The sequence below is a fragment of the Mustela nigripes genome, chromosome 9, assembly GCF_022355385.1.
Source record: "Mustela nigripes isolate SB6536 chromosome 9, MUSNIG.SB6536, whole genome shotgun sequence".
Taxonomy (NCBI): Eukaryota; Metazoa; Chordata; class Mammalia; order Carnivora; family Mustelidae; genus Mustela; species Mustela nigripes.
In genome coordinates this window covers 36,930,496-36,950,727 of record NC_081565.1, presented here as the reverse complement: position 1 = coordinate 36,950,727, position 20,232 = coordinate 36,930,496, and the positions used below count along the sequence as shown (strand labels likewise).

Genomic DNA, 20,232 nt, shown 5'->3' with positions numbered 1-20,232 from the left:
AATCTTGGGGCGCCTGGGTAGCTCAGTGGGTTAAAGCCTCTGCCTTCGGCTCGGGTCATGATCCCAGGGTCCTGGGATCGAGCCCCGCATCGGGCTCTCTCCTCGGCAGGGGGCCTGCTTCGTCCTCTCTCTCTGCCTGCCTCTCTGCCTACTTGTGATCTGTCTCTCAAATAAATAAATAAAATCTTTAAAAAAAAAAAAAAAAGAGACTCAATCTTAGGAAACAAACTGAGGGTTGGTGGAGGGGAGAGGGGTGGGGGATGGGAGGTGGTTGGGTGAGGGACACTGGGGAGGGTATGTGTTGTGGTGAGCGCTGGGTGTTGTATAAGACTGATGAATCACAGACCTGTACTCCTGAAACAAATAACATGAAAAAAAAAATCATGTAGAGTCCAACTAAAATTTTTCTTAGTCTTAGGGTTGTGAGTTTAAGCCCCAACGTGGATGTAGAATACTTAAAAATAAATTTTTAAAAATTAAGAAAAAATGATGCTGAAGAAGCAAGGAAAAATTCAAAGAATAATTCCATTCACCGGGATCTAAATTATTAAAATATGTAATTAATTGTGCTACCTAATTAATCTTCCAAGAGTTGTGATACAAGGCAATTATCACCTCCCTCTTTTAAAATAATGAAACCAGGGCATAGATAATCAAAAACAGCTATATGAGGGGTGCCTGGCTGGCTCAGTTAGTTAAGCATCTGCCTTGGGCTCAGGTCATGATCTCAGGGTACTGGGATGGATCCCAGAGTCTGGCTCCCTGCTCAGCAGGGAGTCTGCTTCTCCCTCTGCTCATACCCCCCTACTACTTGTGTTCTCTCTCTCTCTCAAATAAATAAAATCCTAAAAAAACAAAAACAAAAACCAACTATATGAATTTGGTATGTTGGCTATGCAATCCTATGCCAATCAAATCTCAACACAAGCAGGTAACTAACTTAAAAGTCTGCTCCTCAGAGTGTCTGGGTTGCATAGTCAGTTAAATGGCTGCCTCCTGCTCAGGACATGATCCCAGAGAGCTGGGATGGAGCCTTGGTGTTGAGCTCTTGGCTCAGCGGGGAGCCTGCTTCTCCCTATCCCTCTGCTTATAGGTGTGCGCTCTCTCTGTTAAACAAATAAATACTTAAAAAAAAAAAAAAAAGACTGTTCCTCACTGCTGGTGAAACCTCACCTAGAGTCTTTCTGGCCCTAATATTGTACAATATTATTAGTTGGATGCTCCTAGAATTCCAGTGTAACTTTAGTTCATATCACAATAAAATCGACAATCTTATAGGTGTATTGCAGCAAAAAAACACGCTGGGATCATTATCAAAATGCTTCCATGATTAAGAATCTAAACTGCTCATCAGTAACCAAACTCATGACCTCTCCACAAAACTGCCCCTCCACCTTTTCTCCTTGATAGTGGCATGGGTGTGGGTAAATGACAATTATCATCCACCAGTGACTCAGCGCTAAAGTGAGAAGCATCCTAGATTACTTTCCTCTGCTTTAATCCCAAAATTAAGCAACAGGTTCAGTCTATTTAAAAACAAATACTAGTTAAATGTCCTCTCTCCATCCACGTTCCAACCACCACAGCTTTGGTGGTTCAGTCCCAGTACCTTTAACCTACATAACTACATGTCTCTTTAAACTGCTCTGCCTGCCTCCAGTTTTGCCCTCTCCAAACCAACTTCTACATTACGGTCGACCAGTGTTTAGAAAGAACAGTTATGACCATGACCCTTCTCTATCTAAAACCCTTCATTGTCATTCTGTCACCTTTCTAAAGGGCGAAGTTCAAGCTCCTTAGCACACCCACAAAGTTTCCTATGGTCCAGCCCCTCCTCTTTCCAGTTTAGTCAACTTCTTAGACTGTTTTCTCTGTGGATTTATTCATGTCGCGCTTTTAAATGGTCTCCTCCCATCTCATCAAACCTCATTTTACCTGTCTACTTCTTACCCAATGATTAAAGCATAAATGAGGTCTTTTCTGATCTCCTTGTATGTGGCTGGAAGTCCTTTATATGTCCATATCATACCTTTTGCATGTCTCTATCACTGCAGTTACATTCTGAAATAATTATCTATGAGGATGTCTATTTCCTCCACTAGAATATGTGATTTCCTTCTGGTAAAGGAATGTGTCTTAAAAAAAGATTTTTTAAAAAAGATTTTATTTATTTATTTGACAGACAGAGATCACAATTAGGCAGAGAGGCAGGCAGAGAGAGAGAGGAAGGGAAGCAGGCTCCCTGCTGAGCAGAGAGCCCAACGGCTCGATCCCAGGACCCTGGGATCATGACCTGAGCCAAGGGCAGAGGCTTTAACCCACTGAGCCTCCCAGGTGCCCCTTATTCACCTTTTTTTATCCCATTTCTAAAACAGTGTCTGGAAATAAGTAACATTCAATAATTATTTAATGAGTAAGTGAATAAATATCCCTACACTCTTTTTAAAACTATACAAAAGTATTTAATACCATTTATAGCTATAGGTGGTAGAAACTTTTGTATCAGGTTAATCTGATTGCTCAGGAAAATTCTATCAGAGTCGGTGCCCCGACTCACTGCTCCTCTGGCAATAAAATAAAACAAGATTGTATTTCTCAAATGAATTGCTATGGTCACAGCTCCAATAAGAACCTTCCATCCAGTCACTCAAGAAATCATTTTTGAGGGATGCCTGGGTGGTTCAGTTGGTTAAGCATCTGCCTTATGGTGGAAGACTGAGTTTCCCAATACAAATGGTACCTATTATTAGTTTATGCCTATTGAAGAGTCTTCTTGTTTAACAGGATATGAACATCAAAATCCTTAAGACAATAACTAGGGAAGTATGAGGTATGAGAAAAACTCTATTATTCATTTAACAAAAAATTCGTTGAGGATTTACTCTGCACAAATTATGAACAGGTTTAAAAAAAAATCATGAACAGGTTTGCTAATCCAAAAGAAAGTGGATTAATTGATTAGTTAATTTGTAAGGAACTGAGAAGAGATCAACATCTTACTTTACAAACAATGAAATGGCAGCCCAAAGAAACTGCTGTTTCTCCTAAACCGGAAGATGAGAGGATCATACCCTAGTTTGCCCCACAGACACTGTATTAAGACATATAACAGCTAAAGACTTAAATTAATAACATAAACCAAAAGCTTTTAATGAAATGCTATGTAGGCAGTACATTGATGTACTATGCTAAGAAAAATGTAATATTTATATAAAGCCCTGATATAGTGCTTTGCACAAGGTAAATGCTCAATAAGTGGCAGCTATCAGTTTCAGCTGTACAGTCCTTGGAAGGTTGAACATGTGACGTTCACCTGACATCAATAACCAATTGCTTGAAGAAATGAACATTTTCCCAAAGAACACATATAGATGGCCAACAGACACATGAAAAGATCCTTAACATCAGTAATATCAGGGAAATGCAAAGCAAAACCACAAAAATATATCACCTTACATCTGTTAAAATGGTTAAATTAAAAAAACACAAGAAACAGCAAGTGTTGGTAAAGGGATAAAAAGGAGTCTGGTGCACTGTTGGGAGGAATGCAAACTGGTGCATACGAGTATGAATACAAAAACACTAATTTGAAAATAGGGGCACCTGGGTGGCACAGTCCGTTAAGCAACAGACTCTTGATTTTTGCTCAGGTCATGATCTCAGGGTTGTGAGATTGAACCTCACTTGGGCTCCGCACTGGGTGTGGAGCCTGCCTAAGATTTTCTTTCTCAGAAGGCCTGGGTGGTGTCAGCCTTCGGCTCAGGTCATGATGCAGGGTCCTTGCTCAGTGGGAAGCCTGCTTCTCCCTCTGCCTCCTGCTCCCCCCGTGCATGCTCTCGCTCGTGCACATGCGTCCTCTCTGACAAATACAATCTTTTTTTTTTTTTTAAGGCTCCCTGCTGAGCAGAGAGCCCGATGCGGGTCTTGATCCCAGGACCCTGAGAGCATGACCTGAGCTGAAGACAGAGGCTCAACCCTCTGAGCCACCCAGTGCCCCTAACAAATACAATCTTTGTGGGGAGGGGAGTTTCTTTCTCCCTCCCTCACTGCCCCTCCCCCTCTCCTCTTTGCACATGCACTCTCTCAAAAGAAAAAAAGTATATATGCATCCCTGTTTATTGCAGCATTATTTATTGCAGCATTACTTACAACAGCCAAGCAGCCCAAGTATTCATTCACAGATGAACATGTAAAGAAGATGGAAGAGATATACAATGGAATATTATGAAGCCATAAAAAAATGAAATCTTGGGACGCCCGGGTGGCTCAGTTGGTTAGACGACTGCCTTCGGCTCAGGTCACGATCCTGGAGTCCCGGGATCGAGTCCCACATCGGGCTCCCGGCTCCACCAGGAGTCTGCTTCTCTCTCTGACCTTCTCCTCGCTCATGATCTCTCTCACTGTTTCTCTCTCAAATAAATTAAAAAAAAAAATGAAATCTTGCCATTTTGCAACAGCATGAATGGATCTAGAGGGTAAAAAGCTAAGTGAAATAAGTCAGATGGGGGCGCCTGGGTGGCTCAGTCGATAGATTTGCCTTTGGCTCAGGTCGTGATCCCAGGGTCCTGGGATAGAGCCTCTAGTTGGGCTCCCTGCTTGACGGGAAGCCTGCTTCTCCCTCTCCCACTCCCCCTGCTTGGGTTCCCTCTCTCACTATGTCTGTCAAATAAATAAATAAAATCTTTAAAAAAAAGAAAGAAAGAAAGAAGTCAGAGAAAGACAAATACTGTGTCACTTCACCCATATGTGGAACTTAAGAAACAAAAGGACAAAGAAAAGAGACAAACCAAAAAACTGACTCTTAAATACAGAAAATAAACTGATCGTTACCAGAGGGGAGGTGGGTGGATGGAATGGGTGAACAGGTGAAGAGGATTAAGAGAACACTTATGAGCACTGAGTAATGTAGAGAATTGTTCAACCAGCATATTGTACATCTGAAACTAATGATACTGCATATTAACTATACTGGAATTTTCAAAAATAACCAGTTGCTTGACTAAGTTGATAGAGCCACAGGAATTCTAATCTAATTCAACACTTTGTGCTGGAAAAAGTGATGTCTAAAAGGGCTAAATGACTTGCAAAGCCAGCCACAGTAAGTGAATAGAGACAGAGCCAAAGATAAACCCTGAATCCCCAATCCAATTTCTATTACATGTCACAGATCTGCAGTTTAGCTATATGGTTGTGGTCAAACTTTGATAAGAAGATAATAATAACATAGCTGCTATACCTGACTTTTCCAATCCTTTTGTTAAAAACATCACTGAGCTACGAATTTCACATGAGAATCATCAACAATCCAGACTGGCCATATACAGTCTCATGAGTTGACAAAACGACAGCCTTGGCGATGCACTTCTGTCACCGACAGCTGACCAACGGATAGCTACCAGAGCAGCTGCTACATGCACCTGAAGCACAGAGACTACAAGGAGAACACAAAGGAGAAAATGCTTCAAAACGTTTCACAGCACTCTTAAAATGTGACAATAGCTGTGGGTCACTAAGAAACTCCTGGCATTCAGCAAAAACAGAATGGTTTGTTTTAAGCAAAGATTCATTAAGGAGTTTAATAAAAGCACTGGGATATGAACACTAAAAGCCACAATGCCAGAAGAGTTGTAGCAGGCATTCCAAAAAGATTTTCCTTTTCACAAACAGTGGAAAGGCTCACGGCGGACTTTCTGGCCCTACCGAATATGAGATTAGGGTACCCTCCCTCTATTCCCATAAAAACAATAACAACAACAACAACAACAACAACAACAATAAACCCTCTAAATGGGAGGAAAAACAGGGCGGTGCACAGAGAGGAATCCAATCTATTTCTGGTGAATTAAATTCAACTCAACAAAAATTTCCTGAAAACTCTGTGTGTAAGACACTGGGAATGAAAGACGTCGCTCTGCCTCAAAGACCTCTAAATGATAAGGGAGGAAACAAGGAGAACGGGGCTCACGGAAGTACACAAATAAGCCAAGGCCGAAGAGAAGTGCCCTAAGAAAGGTTCCACTCAGGGCCATCGGTTCAAAGGCATGATTTCGAGACTCAGAAAGGCTCCGTGGGAGAAGGAGCACTCGAGAGAATCACTGAAGAAAAGGCAGAGATAAGGAGATGAAGGGTAGGAAAGCAGCGAGCATTCGAACAACCAGGCGAGGTCAACTCCCGGTTTCCTTGCAACCGGCGCCTCCTCTCGCGCTCGGCAGGCGTCCAGAGTGCCCTCTCCCGCGGGGCCGAGGCCTACCCCACTCTTCCCCGGTTCTCCCCACCATTTCTCACCTCAATGGCTTCCCAGGTCCCCCTCGGTCAACCCTGTCTGAAGACAGAAGACAATGCCGACAGGAGAGCCCCAAGTTGGCGGGCGTGCTGTCAACTCACCAGCTTTTGAGGCGCCGGCCGGGCTGCATCCCCATGGTAACGCCACCAAGCGCGGGTTCGAACGCCCGCGCCGGTGCCCGCGCGCCGGCAGCCCCGCCTCATCCACCAATGGGCACCGGGGAAACCAGTTGACGTATGAGTCCTTCTTCTCCAGAAGACCAATCAGGGATCCGAGGAGGCAGTGGGCGTAAACTCTCAAACTGCGTCTTTCAACCAATCGAACCTCTGAGTGAGGATCTCGCGAGTTCTAAGTGAAAGTATGGCATCTTTGAGGCGGGTGGAGGGGCCTTCTGCCCTATCCTGTTGGTCGCTCTAAGCGCTACCGAACCTTCGGGATTGGTCGTCGTACTTCCCCTTTTCCGTTCAAGGCCTGCCTCCTGCGGCCCTAGGCTTTGGGTGAGTAGTCTTAGAGAGGGCCCCCAGGGTGCTCCTCTCCGCGGAGGAACTGAGAGTTGGAGCGGTGGGAATCTGCAACTGAATAATTTCCCGTCGCTGCACCGTCAAGGGTGGACGCATCAGGCTGTCACTGAGGCGTGGGCTGGCCAGGCCCCGGCCGCTCGCAGGACCTTAGTTTTCCTCTGTGTCCAGGGAAAGGGGGAGGGTTATGTGGCTCTGAGCTTGCTGGCCCCTTGCTGATGGTGATGGGGTGGGACATCGGAATTCCAGAATTCCGAGGTTAGCGACCGGCGGCCTCAGTTTCACTTTGTTGTTACCCTTTATACCCGGTCTACTTTCCAGAAGAGAATTTGTATTTTTTTTTAAGATTTTATTTATTTGACAGACAGCTCACAAGTAGAGAGGAGGAAGCAGGCTCCCTGCTGAGCAGAGAGCCTCCATGCGGGGCTCGATCCCAGGATCCTCGGATCATGACCTGAGTCGAAGGCAGAGAGGCTTTAACCCACTGAGCCACCAGGGCACCCCGAGATTTTGTATGTTCTAATGGCTTCATCTGTTGAACTGATGATATCATGGCAATTATAGCAGTAGTTAAAAAAAAAAAAAATCACACGAGAGCCCCACCACCTAAAACAAAACTTACTTTTCCTTTGCTATGGCCTGGTTTGGCACCTATGTATTTGTTATTGTATCTCTGAAAGAAAGGAGAGAGGGAGAGATAGAAAATAAACTGAATGCAATCAAATAGCCAAATGTAAAACGCTAATACAGCGTCGAGGTTAAGAGCAATAATGTTGGAAGTTAGGCAGAGCTGCTTTCCTTTTTCCTCTTCTGCAAAATCGTGGTAAAAGGTTGTTGTGAAAATTAAGTGAAATAAGGAAAGTAAAGCACGTGGCACAATGCCTCAAAAAATGGTACCTATTACCTTCATAATAGAAACAAATATAGTAGCTCACAAGGCCAGTAGACTTAACTGCAAGTACCCAATTTAGCTTAGAACTTGTCAGAGAAATAATAAAGGCAAACCATTTTTCAAAAGAGTGGAATTTCTTCCTAGTACTTATATTGAAAGAAATGTATCTTGTAGTATTTTATGCATAAGGAATATAATGGTGTGGTGAGCAGTTTTGCTGGAAATATGAAAAACCATTTCTTGATTCAACTATCAATAGAAGGTAAGAGCGTGCCAGAAGCTTCCTGATGACCTTTGATGATAACAGGGGTGAAAGTGACTCATATATGCTCTGTACTTCTGATATGTCAGATCCTATGTATGTGTTTTTAATTTTAAACTCTACAACAATCGGGGCGCCTGGGTGGCTCAGTGGGTTAAGCCTCTGCCTTCGGCTCAGGTCATGATCTCAGAGTCCTGGGATCGAGCCCCACATCGGGCTCTCTGCTCAGCAGGGTGCCTGCTTCCCCCTCTCTCTCTGCCTGCCTCTCTGCCTACTTGTGATCTCTCTCTGTCAAATAAATTAAAAAATCTTAAAAAAAAAAGAAAAGAAAAGAAACTCTACAACAATCATGTAAAGTAGAAGTTACCCTCATTTTACAGATTGGGAAAATGAGCCTTAGAGAAGTATTTTGCTTAAAGTAATATAACTGTTGAATTAGGGAGCTGGGTCTTTCTCACTGCAAAGCTAGCCCTGTTTTTCCATGTTTTTACTCTCTGAAGGAGGATAAAATCCTTTGAATACCAGATGCACAGGCAGACTACCCAAGTGGAGGGAGGTGACTTGCAGATGTTTCTACGGTGGGAGCAAAACCTTTCTCCAGTGGTTAATTTTCACCTTTGGAAATGAAGAGATAGAATGAGATGATCCCTGAGCATCATTCCATCCTTTCATTCACCTTGTGGGTAGTCAACAGCATTTCAAATTCATCTTTTCCCAAACAAATCATTAGCTTACTTTCTACTCCCTGTTCCACCAACTTCTCTAGTCACCCAAACCAAACAACCCCCCCCCCTCTCTCTCTTTCTCCCTCCTCCTCCCCCGCCCCTCTTCCTTGGACAATGAAACATTAGATACTGTTGGTTTTCTCTTTGAGATATCTCTCAAATTCATCCCTTCCTCTCCTTTCTCCGGGTCTCTGCCTTAATTTAACTCTGTATTATTTGTCATCTGGACTGTTGTCAATAAGCTTGTTAGTTGGTCTTCCTGACTGCAATCTTCTAATCTATTCTCCACCTTCCTTGCTGTCCCAATGTATTTTTTTTTTAAGATTTTATTTTTATTATTTATTTGACAGAGAGAGACACACACACTGAAAGAGGGAACAGGAGCAGAGGGAGTGGGAGAGGGAGAAGCAGACCTCCCACCAAGCAGGGAGCCCAATGTGGGGATCGATGTGGAGCTTGATCCCAGGACCCCAGGATCATGACCTGAGCTGAAGGCAGATGCTTAACGACTGAGCCACCCAGGCACCCTGCCAGAATGTCTTTGTAAAATGTCAGTCTGACCATATTGCCAGCCCTGCCTAAAACCAGTCAAAAGCTACTCCTCATTGCCAAAGAATATAAACTAAACTGTTATCATTGGAATGTCATTTTGTTCTTAAAGGTCTTTGCCCACACTCCTCCCTTTGCTTGGAATGCCCCTTGCCTGCACCGTTACTCTGCCTGGTAAATTCCTAGCCATCCATCAGAATCCTTATGGGGTGCCCCTTTGACCCAAAGATAGTCACTTTTTTTTTTGCTTCCTTTCCATCTTACACATACCTCGAGGGAGCTCAAAATAAACTGGCAACTTGTCTAAGTCCCTTCCACTTTCATGAGGCTGTGAACCCCTTAGAAAGTGGGGCTTTATAATGGCTTCATATCCACTCTTCAATCCTGTCACACTGCTTGTCAAGTGGGACACACTCAACAGATGTTAGATGAGTAAGTAAATCCCTTCAGGCTCTAATATTAGAATTCCCCATGTTTGCTTTCTAGAATTGTACAGCAGATGGCACTAATAGGCCACTTAACAGATCCCCTTTATGAGGAATGATTTCTGTTCCAACCTTGTCTGACTTTGGCCTCATCCTAGAAGCCAATATTTATGCCATTACAGGTGAAATCTCCTGTTTCTGCCCTCAGCCAAATAGTAAAGATAGCAAGATGACTCAGCAGGTTGGTTTCTATGAGAAAAGAGAGTGGCAGATGTCCAGGAAAAGGTCCAATTGAGAGGGCATTTTCTTTGTTTCAATTTATTCATAGTAGTTGGGAGCTTTTTCCTTTTTCTTTTTGTCGTTGTTTTTATAAGAAGGAGCTTTATTCACAAATGGGCGCCTCATTTCTGTTCAATCCTTTGCAAGGGAGGGAGTTGGAGAATCAGAAAAGACCATTATGATGTGGGAAGAGAGGGCAAACCGAGCAGTCAGAGCCGCTTATTTGTAGGCCGGCAGAGTTGGCCTTCCTCCTCACGGTGGAGTGGCCTCGGCAACTTTCCTGGATACCAGCACGCTAAATTAGTTGCTTGTGTGCTTGTCCAAGGCTGGCATTTAAAGGTATTCCCATCACTTGGTTCTTTGGAACCCCCAGGCTACCTGATACGGGTTTTGAACATATGATAGAGGTTCCTTCTTCCCAGAGAAAAAGCAGAGGACGCATAGAAACTCTTATCAGATAGGCAAAGTTTCGGGGCCTCAGGCTATACTTTACCTCTCCAGGGTCAACTCTGGGCATCAGGACCTTCATCTACACACCCTCCCTTCTTCCTCCGCCCCAACTAAAACTGGTCCTGTAGAAAGGATTCCAGCCAGGTACCTTAAAAATCCTCAATGCAAATATAGATCAAAGACTGGGAATTTCAGAACTGGAAATAATTTTATAAATTATTTGTGTGTCCTCTCTCCGGACCATTTGTGCCCTAAGGCCTGCTTTTTCATCTTAAGCAGAACTGAGGAAGGGGGAAAAATACACACTTTGGAGTTAGGCTTACTTGGGTTCAAATCTTGCCATTCACAGGCTGGCTATGCGCTTGGGCTACTATTTTAACCTTTTTGAGTCCTAGTTTCCTCCTCCAAAACTGGAGACGATCCTGCTTATGATGAAGATTTGTCTTAAGCATTTAAAATACACAGGTGAAGAACCTGGCACAGTGTAGCTGGCCCAGTGGGGACGCTTCATTGATAACATGGTGGCATGAAACCATTTCTGCAAAAGGGATTTTAGATTATAAGGAACACGCTGAGAGGATTTGGGGAGGTCTTTCTGTATCTAAAGGTATATTTGTGAGGGCTTTGGGGGCTGAGCTATGCTTGCAGTTGCACACTGATTAATTTGATGAAAACACTGGAACACAACATATCAGTACAGCCATTTATCTGTGAATTATTTTTTGGCACCTAGGTTCTGAATTTCCTAAGCTGTAAGGGAAATGTATATTTAGAGAAAGGCAAGAGCACTTTTCCTTAGCTTCTGGAACCTTCTGATGACATTGAGGAGTTTTTTTGTTCAGGGTTTTTTTTTTTAAACCACCTAAGGCACTTTGCCACTTTTCTGAAGTGTGAATTGCCTGCTGTCAGCCTGGAGTTCTCATCTCTGCAATCCTGGCTGCAAGCACATTTGCATATTGGATGCTGTGTTCTTTAACCCCCTGAGGTTTGAATCCACTTGGAGCATGCGTGATGTGTGTCTGTGTGTGTGTATGTGTGTGTGTTTCTCTATAAGCTGGCTCCTTTCAAACCCCAGGACAGTTTCATTCTTGGTCTCCAGAAAAACAGAAAACCTACAACAATAGCTCCATTGACTTTTATGTAAATGGCACTCTTCAGGAAAACACTGGGCTGTTTCCCAAAATCCCAGAACATACCCTGAGCATTTGTTTGAGTGGGATGTGGGGAGAGTGTTCTGTTGAGTCCATGAACATCTGTTGCAAGCTGCTGTGCTGGGTCCCAAGGAGACAGAGTGCGGAGTCTGGCTCTTCCCTGCCAAAGGTACAGACTGAGACTTACCAGACTAGGTATTATGTTTGTGCTGGCTTTGTACTGTGTCCACTTGGCTAAGCTGGAACTGTGTTTCCCAGGATTCCCTTCCTATATGGTTCCAAGTTAGGGTCAACCTCAGGAAAATTGTGTGCAAGATTTGGAAAGCTGAAGTGAAGTAGCAGCCAGCACACCGTGAAGGACAGAACAGGATACCAAGCATGTGCAGTGCCTCCCTTTGGATGCTGTTGTGCTGGTTCACCTTATTGGTGCCAGGTAAAGCACCCAGGCCTGCAGCTCCCCAACTCCTGCTGAATCTCCTCCTGCAGATAATCTGGGCCAGATGAACATTTAGCTGTATGGCAAAAGGCTCCAGCTCCTTGAAGTTACCCACGTTAATGAGCTAGGAGATGGTGAAAGGAAGTCACAGGTTTTGATTTGTCCTCAGGAGTTCTACTTGTCCTCATAGGATCTGGTTTGTCTTCACAAGTTTGTTTCCTTGCCTTCCTCCACTTCGCATCCAGACTCCCTTCCCCCTTGCTGGCCTTGCTGAAATAAAGAGACTTCAGCCTCAACACCAGATGCAGAGGTGACAGAGTTGCATGGATTTCTCCATCAACTTCCATAATTGCACAAGATCTAATCCCTACACTAACTCTTTAATTTTCTCATAGTGTTCTACTTCTCCGATCAAACCCTGCAGAAGTTTATTCAAGCCATGTTAAAGGCCCAGAAGATGGAATTATTAGAAGCCAGAAAGCTTCACAAAAGAGCTTTCTTCTGTGCTGCTTTTGAAAGCATGAGTAGGAAGTAATGTGTATGGGGGAAGGGGAGAGATTCTAAAGAACAGCTGGCTCAAGCCAAAGGGTAGATAAGAGTTTTGCCTTTCTAGAACGGCTATCCTCTCCATGGGTCCTCAGCATAGATAGAAAGTGGACATCTAATCCTAGCTCTTGATTCTAGCTCTTCTGGTTCCATTGAGATGAACTACTGGTTCGTCTGGTTCTTAGATGTGGTTATCCCTATGCATTGGTATCTACTGAGATACATTCTTGCTAGATATGTCCTTGTCACTATCCTAAGGTTCTCCCCCCATGGGAAAATATTGGCCTGTTCCCCTCTTTCTAGTGGTTCCACATGGCCACCCCTCAGGCCTGTTTTTCTTGGCCCCCCATCCAGGTACTTTTGTTTTCCCATGGTGTATGGGTGATGGCAATGGTGTACAGCTCTGGGGCTTCCTGTCCCAGGCAGGGCACTGCCCTCTAGTCTTAGATCCCTAAGCTTATCTAGGAATCCAGCATTCATTCCATGAGACTCTACACAAAGCAGGAACAAGGTGCCCTTCATCTGGAACTTGCTAATACTTAATGAGCATTTTGATAGGAGGGCAGGGGATCAGGTGCCTGTTTTTACCTGAACCAGAACCAGTAATTTGAAATCTTTGTCTGCCAGTTCTGTGGTGACAGGGTGTTGCTTTCTGGTTTCCAGAATGGGAAAAGTTCTTGGCATAAATAGGGAGACCAGGAAACTAGAATATAATGTTTAAAAAAGCCTGCTGCTAGGGCATCTGGGTGGCTCAGTCAATTAAGTGTCTGCTTTCCACTTAGGTCATGATCTCAGGATCCTAGGATTGGGCCCCATGTGTGGCTCCCTGCTCAGTGGGGAGTCTGCTTCCTCTCCCCTCCCCTCCCCGCTCATGCTTGAGCGCGCTTACTCTCTCTCTCTTTCTCTCTCAAATAAATAAATAAATAGATTTTTAAAAAGGCCTGTTACCAATTTACATGTGAATTTTTAAACAGGATTGTGTTATACATTTTATGCTGAACCAGATTTTTTTCACTTGTCTGAAAGTATATCTGAAAATCTTTTAAGAGCAGCACATTTGGCTCTACCTTATTTTTTTAAAAGATTTCATTTATTTGAGAGAGAGACAGTGAGAGAGCAGGAGGGAGGAACAGAGAGAGAGAAGTAGGCTCCGGGCTGAGCAGGGATTTCCCAGACGTGGGGTTCTATCCCCAGACCCTGGACCATGAACTGAGCAGAAGGCAAACACTCAACCAACAGAGCCACCCAGGCTCATCTTGATTGAGTAACAGCAAGGGAGCCATGGAGACAATCACCTCCAGCTCCAGCGTGCATCAGCTCTGCTATCTGTCCACCAGTGCCTTCTTTGGCCTTGGAATCGTACAGATGAGGCCCAACTGATTTGAATCTTTTCCTGCCTGGCCCATTGTCCTAGGCTTTTGCTACATTTGAGACACCTTATTTTCTTTCAGTCCTGCCATCCCACCTCGGGGCCTTTGCCCATATACTGTCCCCTCCACCCATATACTGTCCCCTCCACCCTGAACACACTTTCTCCCTCCTTCCCATTGCCAACTTATCTTTTACTACTCCTTACTTCTCTGCTCAAACATCTCTTATTCCAGGAAGCCTTCCTTGATCCCTCAGACAAGGTCAGGTTACCAATCGCACATTTTTCCTTTGTAGCACATTTCTTATTGGCGATTATTTTTTAATCTGCTTAATTACTTTTAAAATCTGCCTCTTCCAGGGCACCTGGGTGGTGCAGTTGGTTAAGTGTCCAACTCTTGGTTTCAGCTTAGGTCATGATCTCAGGGTTGTGGGATCAAGCCCCAGGATGGGATCTGAGCTCAGCATGGAATCTGCTTAAGATGCTTTACCCCTTCCTACCCCCTGCCAGCTCATGTGCATGTGCTTTCTCTTTCTCTCTCTCTCTCAAATAAATAAATCTTAAAAAAAAAAAAATCTGCCTCTCTCATTAGAATATAAACTGCTTAAGAGCAAAGGCCTAGCACAGTACTTATTACATAGTCAGTACTCAATAAATATTTGTTGACTGAACCAATGACATTTTCTTTAGCAAGGCTTACATAAGAGATCTTCCATATTCTCTGTTACCTTGATGACATGCCCCCTTCAGATGGTGCATTGTTTTTTCACTGCTGCAGATATTCCTGCTCTTCTCCCTTTCTGTCTTTTGTTGGTAGTGGTGTTCTTTTCTGAAATGGAAAGAAAAGTAACTGAAATGGAAGGAAGTAACCACTTCTCCCTGGATGGGAAAGAGTCACCTGGGTGGCTCAGTCAGTTAAGCATCTGCCTTCAGCTCAGGTCATGATCTCAGTGTCCTGGGATCGAGTCCCATATCGGGCTCCCTGCTCACAGGGAGCTTGCTTCTCCCTCTCCCTCTGCTCGTGCTTTCTCGCTCTCTCTCTCTCAAATAAATAAAATCTTTAAAAAAAAAAAAAAAAGGGACCTAAAATGAAAAAGACTAAAAATTTTCAGTCTTTACTGAATTGCTGATTGTAAAATTAATATTCTCTGTGAACTTCCAAACGATACAGAGGTATAGGGACTAGCAAATGAAAGTCTTGCCATAATCTTATCCTCCAGAAAATACTATCAATAATGTGTATCCTTCCAGACATTTTCCTATGCCTATTGAAACCTACTGGGTGCTTTTTAGATGCCAGGCACTGTTTGAAAGCTTTACAAAACTTAACATGTGATCCTCACCGCAACCCTTTGAGGTAGAACTGTTACTATCCTGTCTCACAGCAGAGGAAACAGGCTTAGGAGCTAATCACACAGTGAGTAAGTGGCAAAGTCAGAACTTAACCCTAGGTTGCAGAGTCACACTCTTGACCACTATGCTAGTGTGCTTCTCACTGGTGGGAAAGAGACTTACTACTGTGTGTGCCTTTTTGTACTTTGCATTTTGTACCATGTGAATGTATAACATTCTAAAACATGGATAAAAGACTAAAAATAAATAACAAAATGTTTTTAGTACACAATATACAACATCAATAACAAAAATGTTTTTAGTACACCAAGCTCCCTTTCCTAAGTGATCCCTCAGGCCATCAGAAACCCCATCGTTGGAGTCTCTGTCCCTCAGACTCAGGCTGGAGGCTGAGGGAAATGGGATCATGGGTTTGAGGATGATGTTCTTCATCTCACCCATTCCCAGCATTTCTCCAGATTCAGTGGGTTTGCCTCTGAGGATCTCTGGTCTCCTAAGACACACTTGCCAGCCCTGAGCGGTAGAGGGCAGGGTCCTACCATCACTTACAAATCAGTCCCTGATTTCTAGTTTCCCCACACTGGTCCTTGGAATGCTGCCTTTTTCTGTAGTTGATGAGGTCTCCATTAGCTGATCTGTGCTACTCCCCAGCACCAGAGGCTGCCTCCAGGATGGATCCTCCTGGCTTGTTTTGTTTTTAAAGATTTTATTTATATGACTGAGAGAGATCACAAGTAGGCAGAGAGGCAGGCAGAGAGAGAGGGGGAAGCAGGCTCCCTGCTAGGTGGGGAGCCTGATATGGGGCTCGATCCCAGGGCCCTGAGATCACGACCCAAGTCAAAGGCAGAGGCTCAACCCACTGAGCCACCCAGGTGCCCCGATCCTCCTGTTTTGTGTAACTTCCTAATGTTTCCCATCTTCTTCATTAAGTCCTCAGATAGACCATGGCCCTGAGAGCATGTGGCTTGATCATCTTCCGAAGATGCCTCATTCCCACGGTGGACAAACCTGCAATTGAGTTTCTACTACTGCAGGCATCAGACGGCATTCATCACTGGACTCCTCCCAAAGGTGCAAGGCAGAAGGGTTGGCTCTCGAGAAAGTGCCAAGCATTGCTTGGAAAGCTACCCTATCAGGCCCCCCATAAAGCTTACATCCCAGTGACTGTGCAGTAGGAGGGGGTAGGGTGGGCAGGAGCTTTTGATCCTTTCTGACATACAGAAAGGACCTGACATGCCAGGTCGGAGCTGTAAATACAACTCTGAATCCCAGGGCAGAAGCAGCTTGTGTGTGTGTGTGTGTGTGTGTGTGTGTGTGTGTGTGTGTGTTTCACAGGAGTGCCAGCCTTTGTGGTAAATGGCTGGGTAGGAGAAAAGGCCTTGACCTTGGGGTCAAGTCATTACTGGATTACAGGTCAGGAGCCCTGAATGAGCAACCCATTGAGAAGGGAGCAGGGACTTGAAAGAGGAGTGCCGTGGGAGAGGGGTGAACAAGGATCCAGCATTGGAGGAAAATAAGGAAAGGGGAATAGGAAATAGACTTTGCACATTTGCGTTTCACTAAGGAGAAATAAGGTGAAAGAGAGGGACAGAAGTGTCACAAATACTATGAATAGGAATGTTCACACTTGTCTCCTGATTGCCAAAGTCATATTGCATAGTACCTCTCACTGAAAGATTTCAAAGGACCTCTCTAGATTTTGTCCTGCTTGGGCCTGGAAAGATGTTATCAAGTTCACACTGCTGGGTAGAATGGAGCACAGATGCTGTTGGCAAGGGCATGTTCACAGATTCCCCACATTTCTGAGGGCAGATGGGGCATCAGGATCAGTGTCACCTCTCACCACCAGCACCCCTTTCTCCCCGCCCCCCATGCAGTACCTCTCTGGCTTTGTGTACCCACTACATGAGGTCCTGTACAGAGAAGATTCCCTAGAAGCCAGGAACTAGGTTAGGTTTTTAAGTCCTGACTCCTGGTTGCTTTCTGTGGGAGCTTTACAGCAGCCCCTCTGGCTCAGGGCACTGCTATGAGAACCCTGAGAAGGAGGAGAGCTAGAATATAGGCCTGTCCCTGAACCAAGAAGGGAAGAGCTAACAATTCCTGCTCCCCAGGAGCTCCTGAACCAGGAGGCCCCCAGCAACTCACTGGAACCATGTGTTGACAGAGGCTGCCAGACCCCTCCCTGTCCTTCTTGGCCCCTTCAGGCAGGCTGAGAATTTGTGGGGAGGGCCTAGAGGCAAAACTACGGGCTGCTCCCAGTCTGCAGAGCTTCAGGCTCTCCTAGAACAGTTTCCTGGCAGCTGTCTCCTTGGGTTTGGATCTTGCCAACAAATTTTCTTAAAACTGGCTCTCAGCTTGTGTCCTTAGTCTGTGTTCCCATCAGGAATTTCCCTGTGAAACTGGAATCTGGACTTGCTCAGTTAAAAAGATGAAAACAATTTGGAAAAGCCTTGATAGCTACTTGGAAACAGCTGCCGGTGCCGCAGTGCAGGGCTTGGAGCCTGTCTGTTGGCCCTGGGACTTCGGGGACCAACTAAGACAGTGTTAAGTCCTCACTGCAGATTGTAGGCAAAGTGCTCCCTCTTCAGCCAACTCCTGTCTGCCAAGAAGGGACTGCTCCTCCTTCAGAAAACCAATTTAAGGTCTCCAGGGGAAAGGTCTCCCTGAGAACATGGGATGAGGAGAGCTCCAAAGGATAAGAAAGCAAAGGTCTGAGGGAGGCCATCTCTCTCACCACTGAAGAGCCGTCTTCTAGACCAGACTTGCCAAACACATGGTCTGTTTAACCCTCTGCAGAGAAGATGGGGTGCGGAGGAGGACTTGTCCGGACACGACCCACTCTGTGCCCCACTCCTAGGCATGTTAGGATATCGCCCATCTCTAGGCCCCCTTTAGCCTAGCAATATCTAGAAAAGTCAGCAAAAACCCATCTTTAAATCATCAGACCTGCGAATTCCACCTTTGCTGAAGATTATCTCCTGCTCCTTTTCCTCTTGTTTCCTAACCAGGCCATGTGGAACCAGGAGAGAATGACTTGGAAACAGCCTTGCGGGAGACTCAGGAGGAAGCAGGCATAGCGGCAGACCAGCTGACAATCATTGAGGGCTTCAGAAGGGAGCTCAGATATGTGGCCTGGGAGAAGCCAAAAACAGTCATCTACTGGCTGGCCGAGGTGAAGGACTACGATGTGGAGATCCGACTCTCCCGAGAGCACCAAGCCTACCGCTGGTTGGGGCTGGATGAGGCCTGCCAGTTGGCTCAGTTCAAGGAGATGAAGGCAGCTCTCCAAGAAGGACACCAGTTTCTCTGCTCCACAGCATCCTGAGCTGACCAGAGCGGAGTCATTTACCTCAGGAGGATCCTCGAGGGCCTCCCGAGATGAACACTGTCACCTCCGGGGAAGGTTGTGTGGGTCTTGGGCTCAATGTAGCCAAGAACAGATCGCTGAATAAAATCAGCTGAGAACTTTCAGAGGAGAGCAAACAAAAGCCTCAGCTGGGTGCAAAGAAGGCAAATGAGCAGTTTAAAAAAAGAAGTCTAGGCGCTGTAATGCGTTCTTGTATTTTATAAATTTCAGGCAGCTTCTCTGTCCCTCTCACCTGTTGTCTTTATTTCTTGGACTCTTGCCCGTGGTGGGGAGAAAGAGTGAAATGGAGCTCTGACCTTAGCAAGCGGGAATCCTGTGTCCACACACTGTGCCCCAGAGAAGCTAAGGGAGGAGTCGGGGAAGAGCGAGCAGACACTGCCAGGGTGGCTCTCCTGCCTGTGGAACTCCAAGCACTCTGAACCCAGACCACCAGTGTCCCTGCGACTTTGTGGCCTGTAGTCGGACAGGATATACAAACGAGTAGGGCCAGATTGCAGGAGCTGGGTGTGTTCTACTCTGACGCATCCTCTCTCCAGCACCAGGCGCGTATGTTGTGGGTGCTCAGTAGGCACTTCCTAAAATAGAGACCCAAGGAATTTGCGACATATCCCAGGTCACAAGGGAGACAGGAACAGACAACTCTGGACCACCGGGCCCATGACACATGGACCCCAAATTCTCAGCCCAGTCCTGTCTCCCAGGGTCATCATGGACCTGGTCAGCATGACTGAGGTCACCGGCAAGAGGTATGCCAGGCCTGAGGGACTCTGCTAGACTACCCAGCAGTCCTGTCACTCTACCTGGGCACTCCTGGCCTGCAGCTGCCTTTTGCGCCCCTAGCAAGCTCTCATCAACGACATTTCTTTCTACCTACTCCCTTTCTCCAAGTCCACTGTAAGACCCAGAGGCGAAAGATTTGGGTCTCAGCCCTGTTTTCCCTTGCTACTAGGGCTCAAGGAATGCAGGGCAGGTGTGAGATCCTCCAGCTCTTCCAGGAGCTGTTAGCAGAGGGATTCATGTGGATTTTATTAGAAGGTTGTTGCCCAGTGAAGTGCAGAATGTTGGATGCGAAAGGGCATTGGCGAAGGTCAACTTGGATTACCAAGGTCAAGAACAGCCACTCCTGAAGGAAGGAGGGAGAAGTCACCCAAGTCTTTAGCAGGCTTCCAGATGTTTTCAGTCACTGGTTCTCCATGCAGACAGGGCAAAAATACTAGCGAACAGGATCTTGGAGCACTGCCAAGGACCTGAATGGTTTTGTTCCTCACCCCTCTGAACAGTGCTCTCTGAAGGAGGCCTGCTGCAGGAAGTTTTTGGAGCTTAATGTTCTCTTTCCAGGCCAGCAGGGACCACATCCGACTGATTTAATAAATGCCGGCTGGGCAGTGGTGCCAAACCACAGGCTAGCTGCCTCCTAACAAGGGCTGGCCAGCCCCGTGCTCTCAGCATGGGAGGCTGTTGAAGCTCAAGATGCTAAAACCTTATTCGTCAGAGTTGGAAGGGACCTGGAAAATGACCTAATTTTGCTGCTCATTTTTTATAGCTGGGGAAATGGAGGCTTAAAAAGGTAGAGGGCAGGGCGCATGGGTGGCTCAGTTGGTTATGCATGTGCCTTCGGCTCGGTCAT

General features: G+C 45.6%; 2 protein-coding genes across 4 annotated transcripts in view; one reads left to right on the top strand and one right to left on the bottom strand.

The window, feature by feature from the left end:
- KIF24 (kinesin family member 24) overlaps positions 1-6,436 on the bottom strand; it is a 90,879-nt gene extending 84,443 nt beyond the window's left edge. For 2 of the 3 annotated variants that reach the window (XM_059411476.1, XM_059411474.1), the window contains exon 1: positions 6,385-6,436. The gene's annotated coding sequence lies outside the window, so the exon portion shown is untranslated. Of the gene's footprint in view, positions 1-6,285 lie in introns of all 3 variants that reach the window. The other variant, XM_059411475.1, reaches the window with a different exon arrangement.
- Positions 6,437-6,639: 203 nt separating this feature from the next.
- On the top strand, positions 6,640-18,836 carry NUDT2 (nudix hydrolase 2). The gene is made up of 3 exons (XM_059411473.1): positions 6,640-6,780; positions 16,169-16,309; positions 18,247-18,836. The coding sequence occupies exons 2-3, from the start codon at positions 16,183-16,185 to the stop codon at positions 18,561-18,563; spliced, it is 444 nt and encodes a 147-aa protein (XP_059267456.1). The 5' UTR covers positions 6,640-6,780; positions 16,169-16,182; the 3' UTR covers positions 18,564-18,836.
- Positions 18,837-20,232: the final 1,396 nt, after the last annotated feature.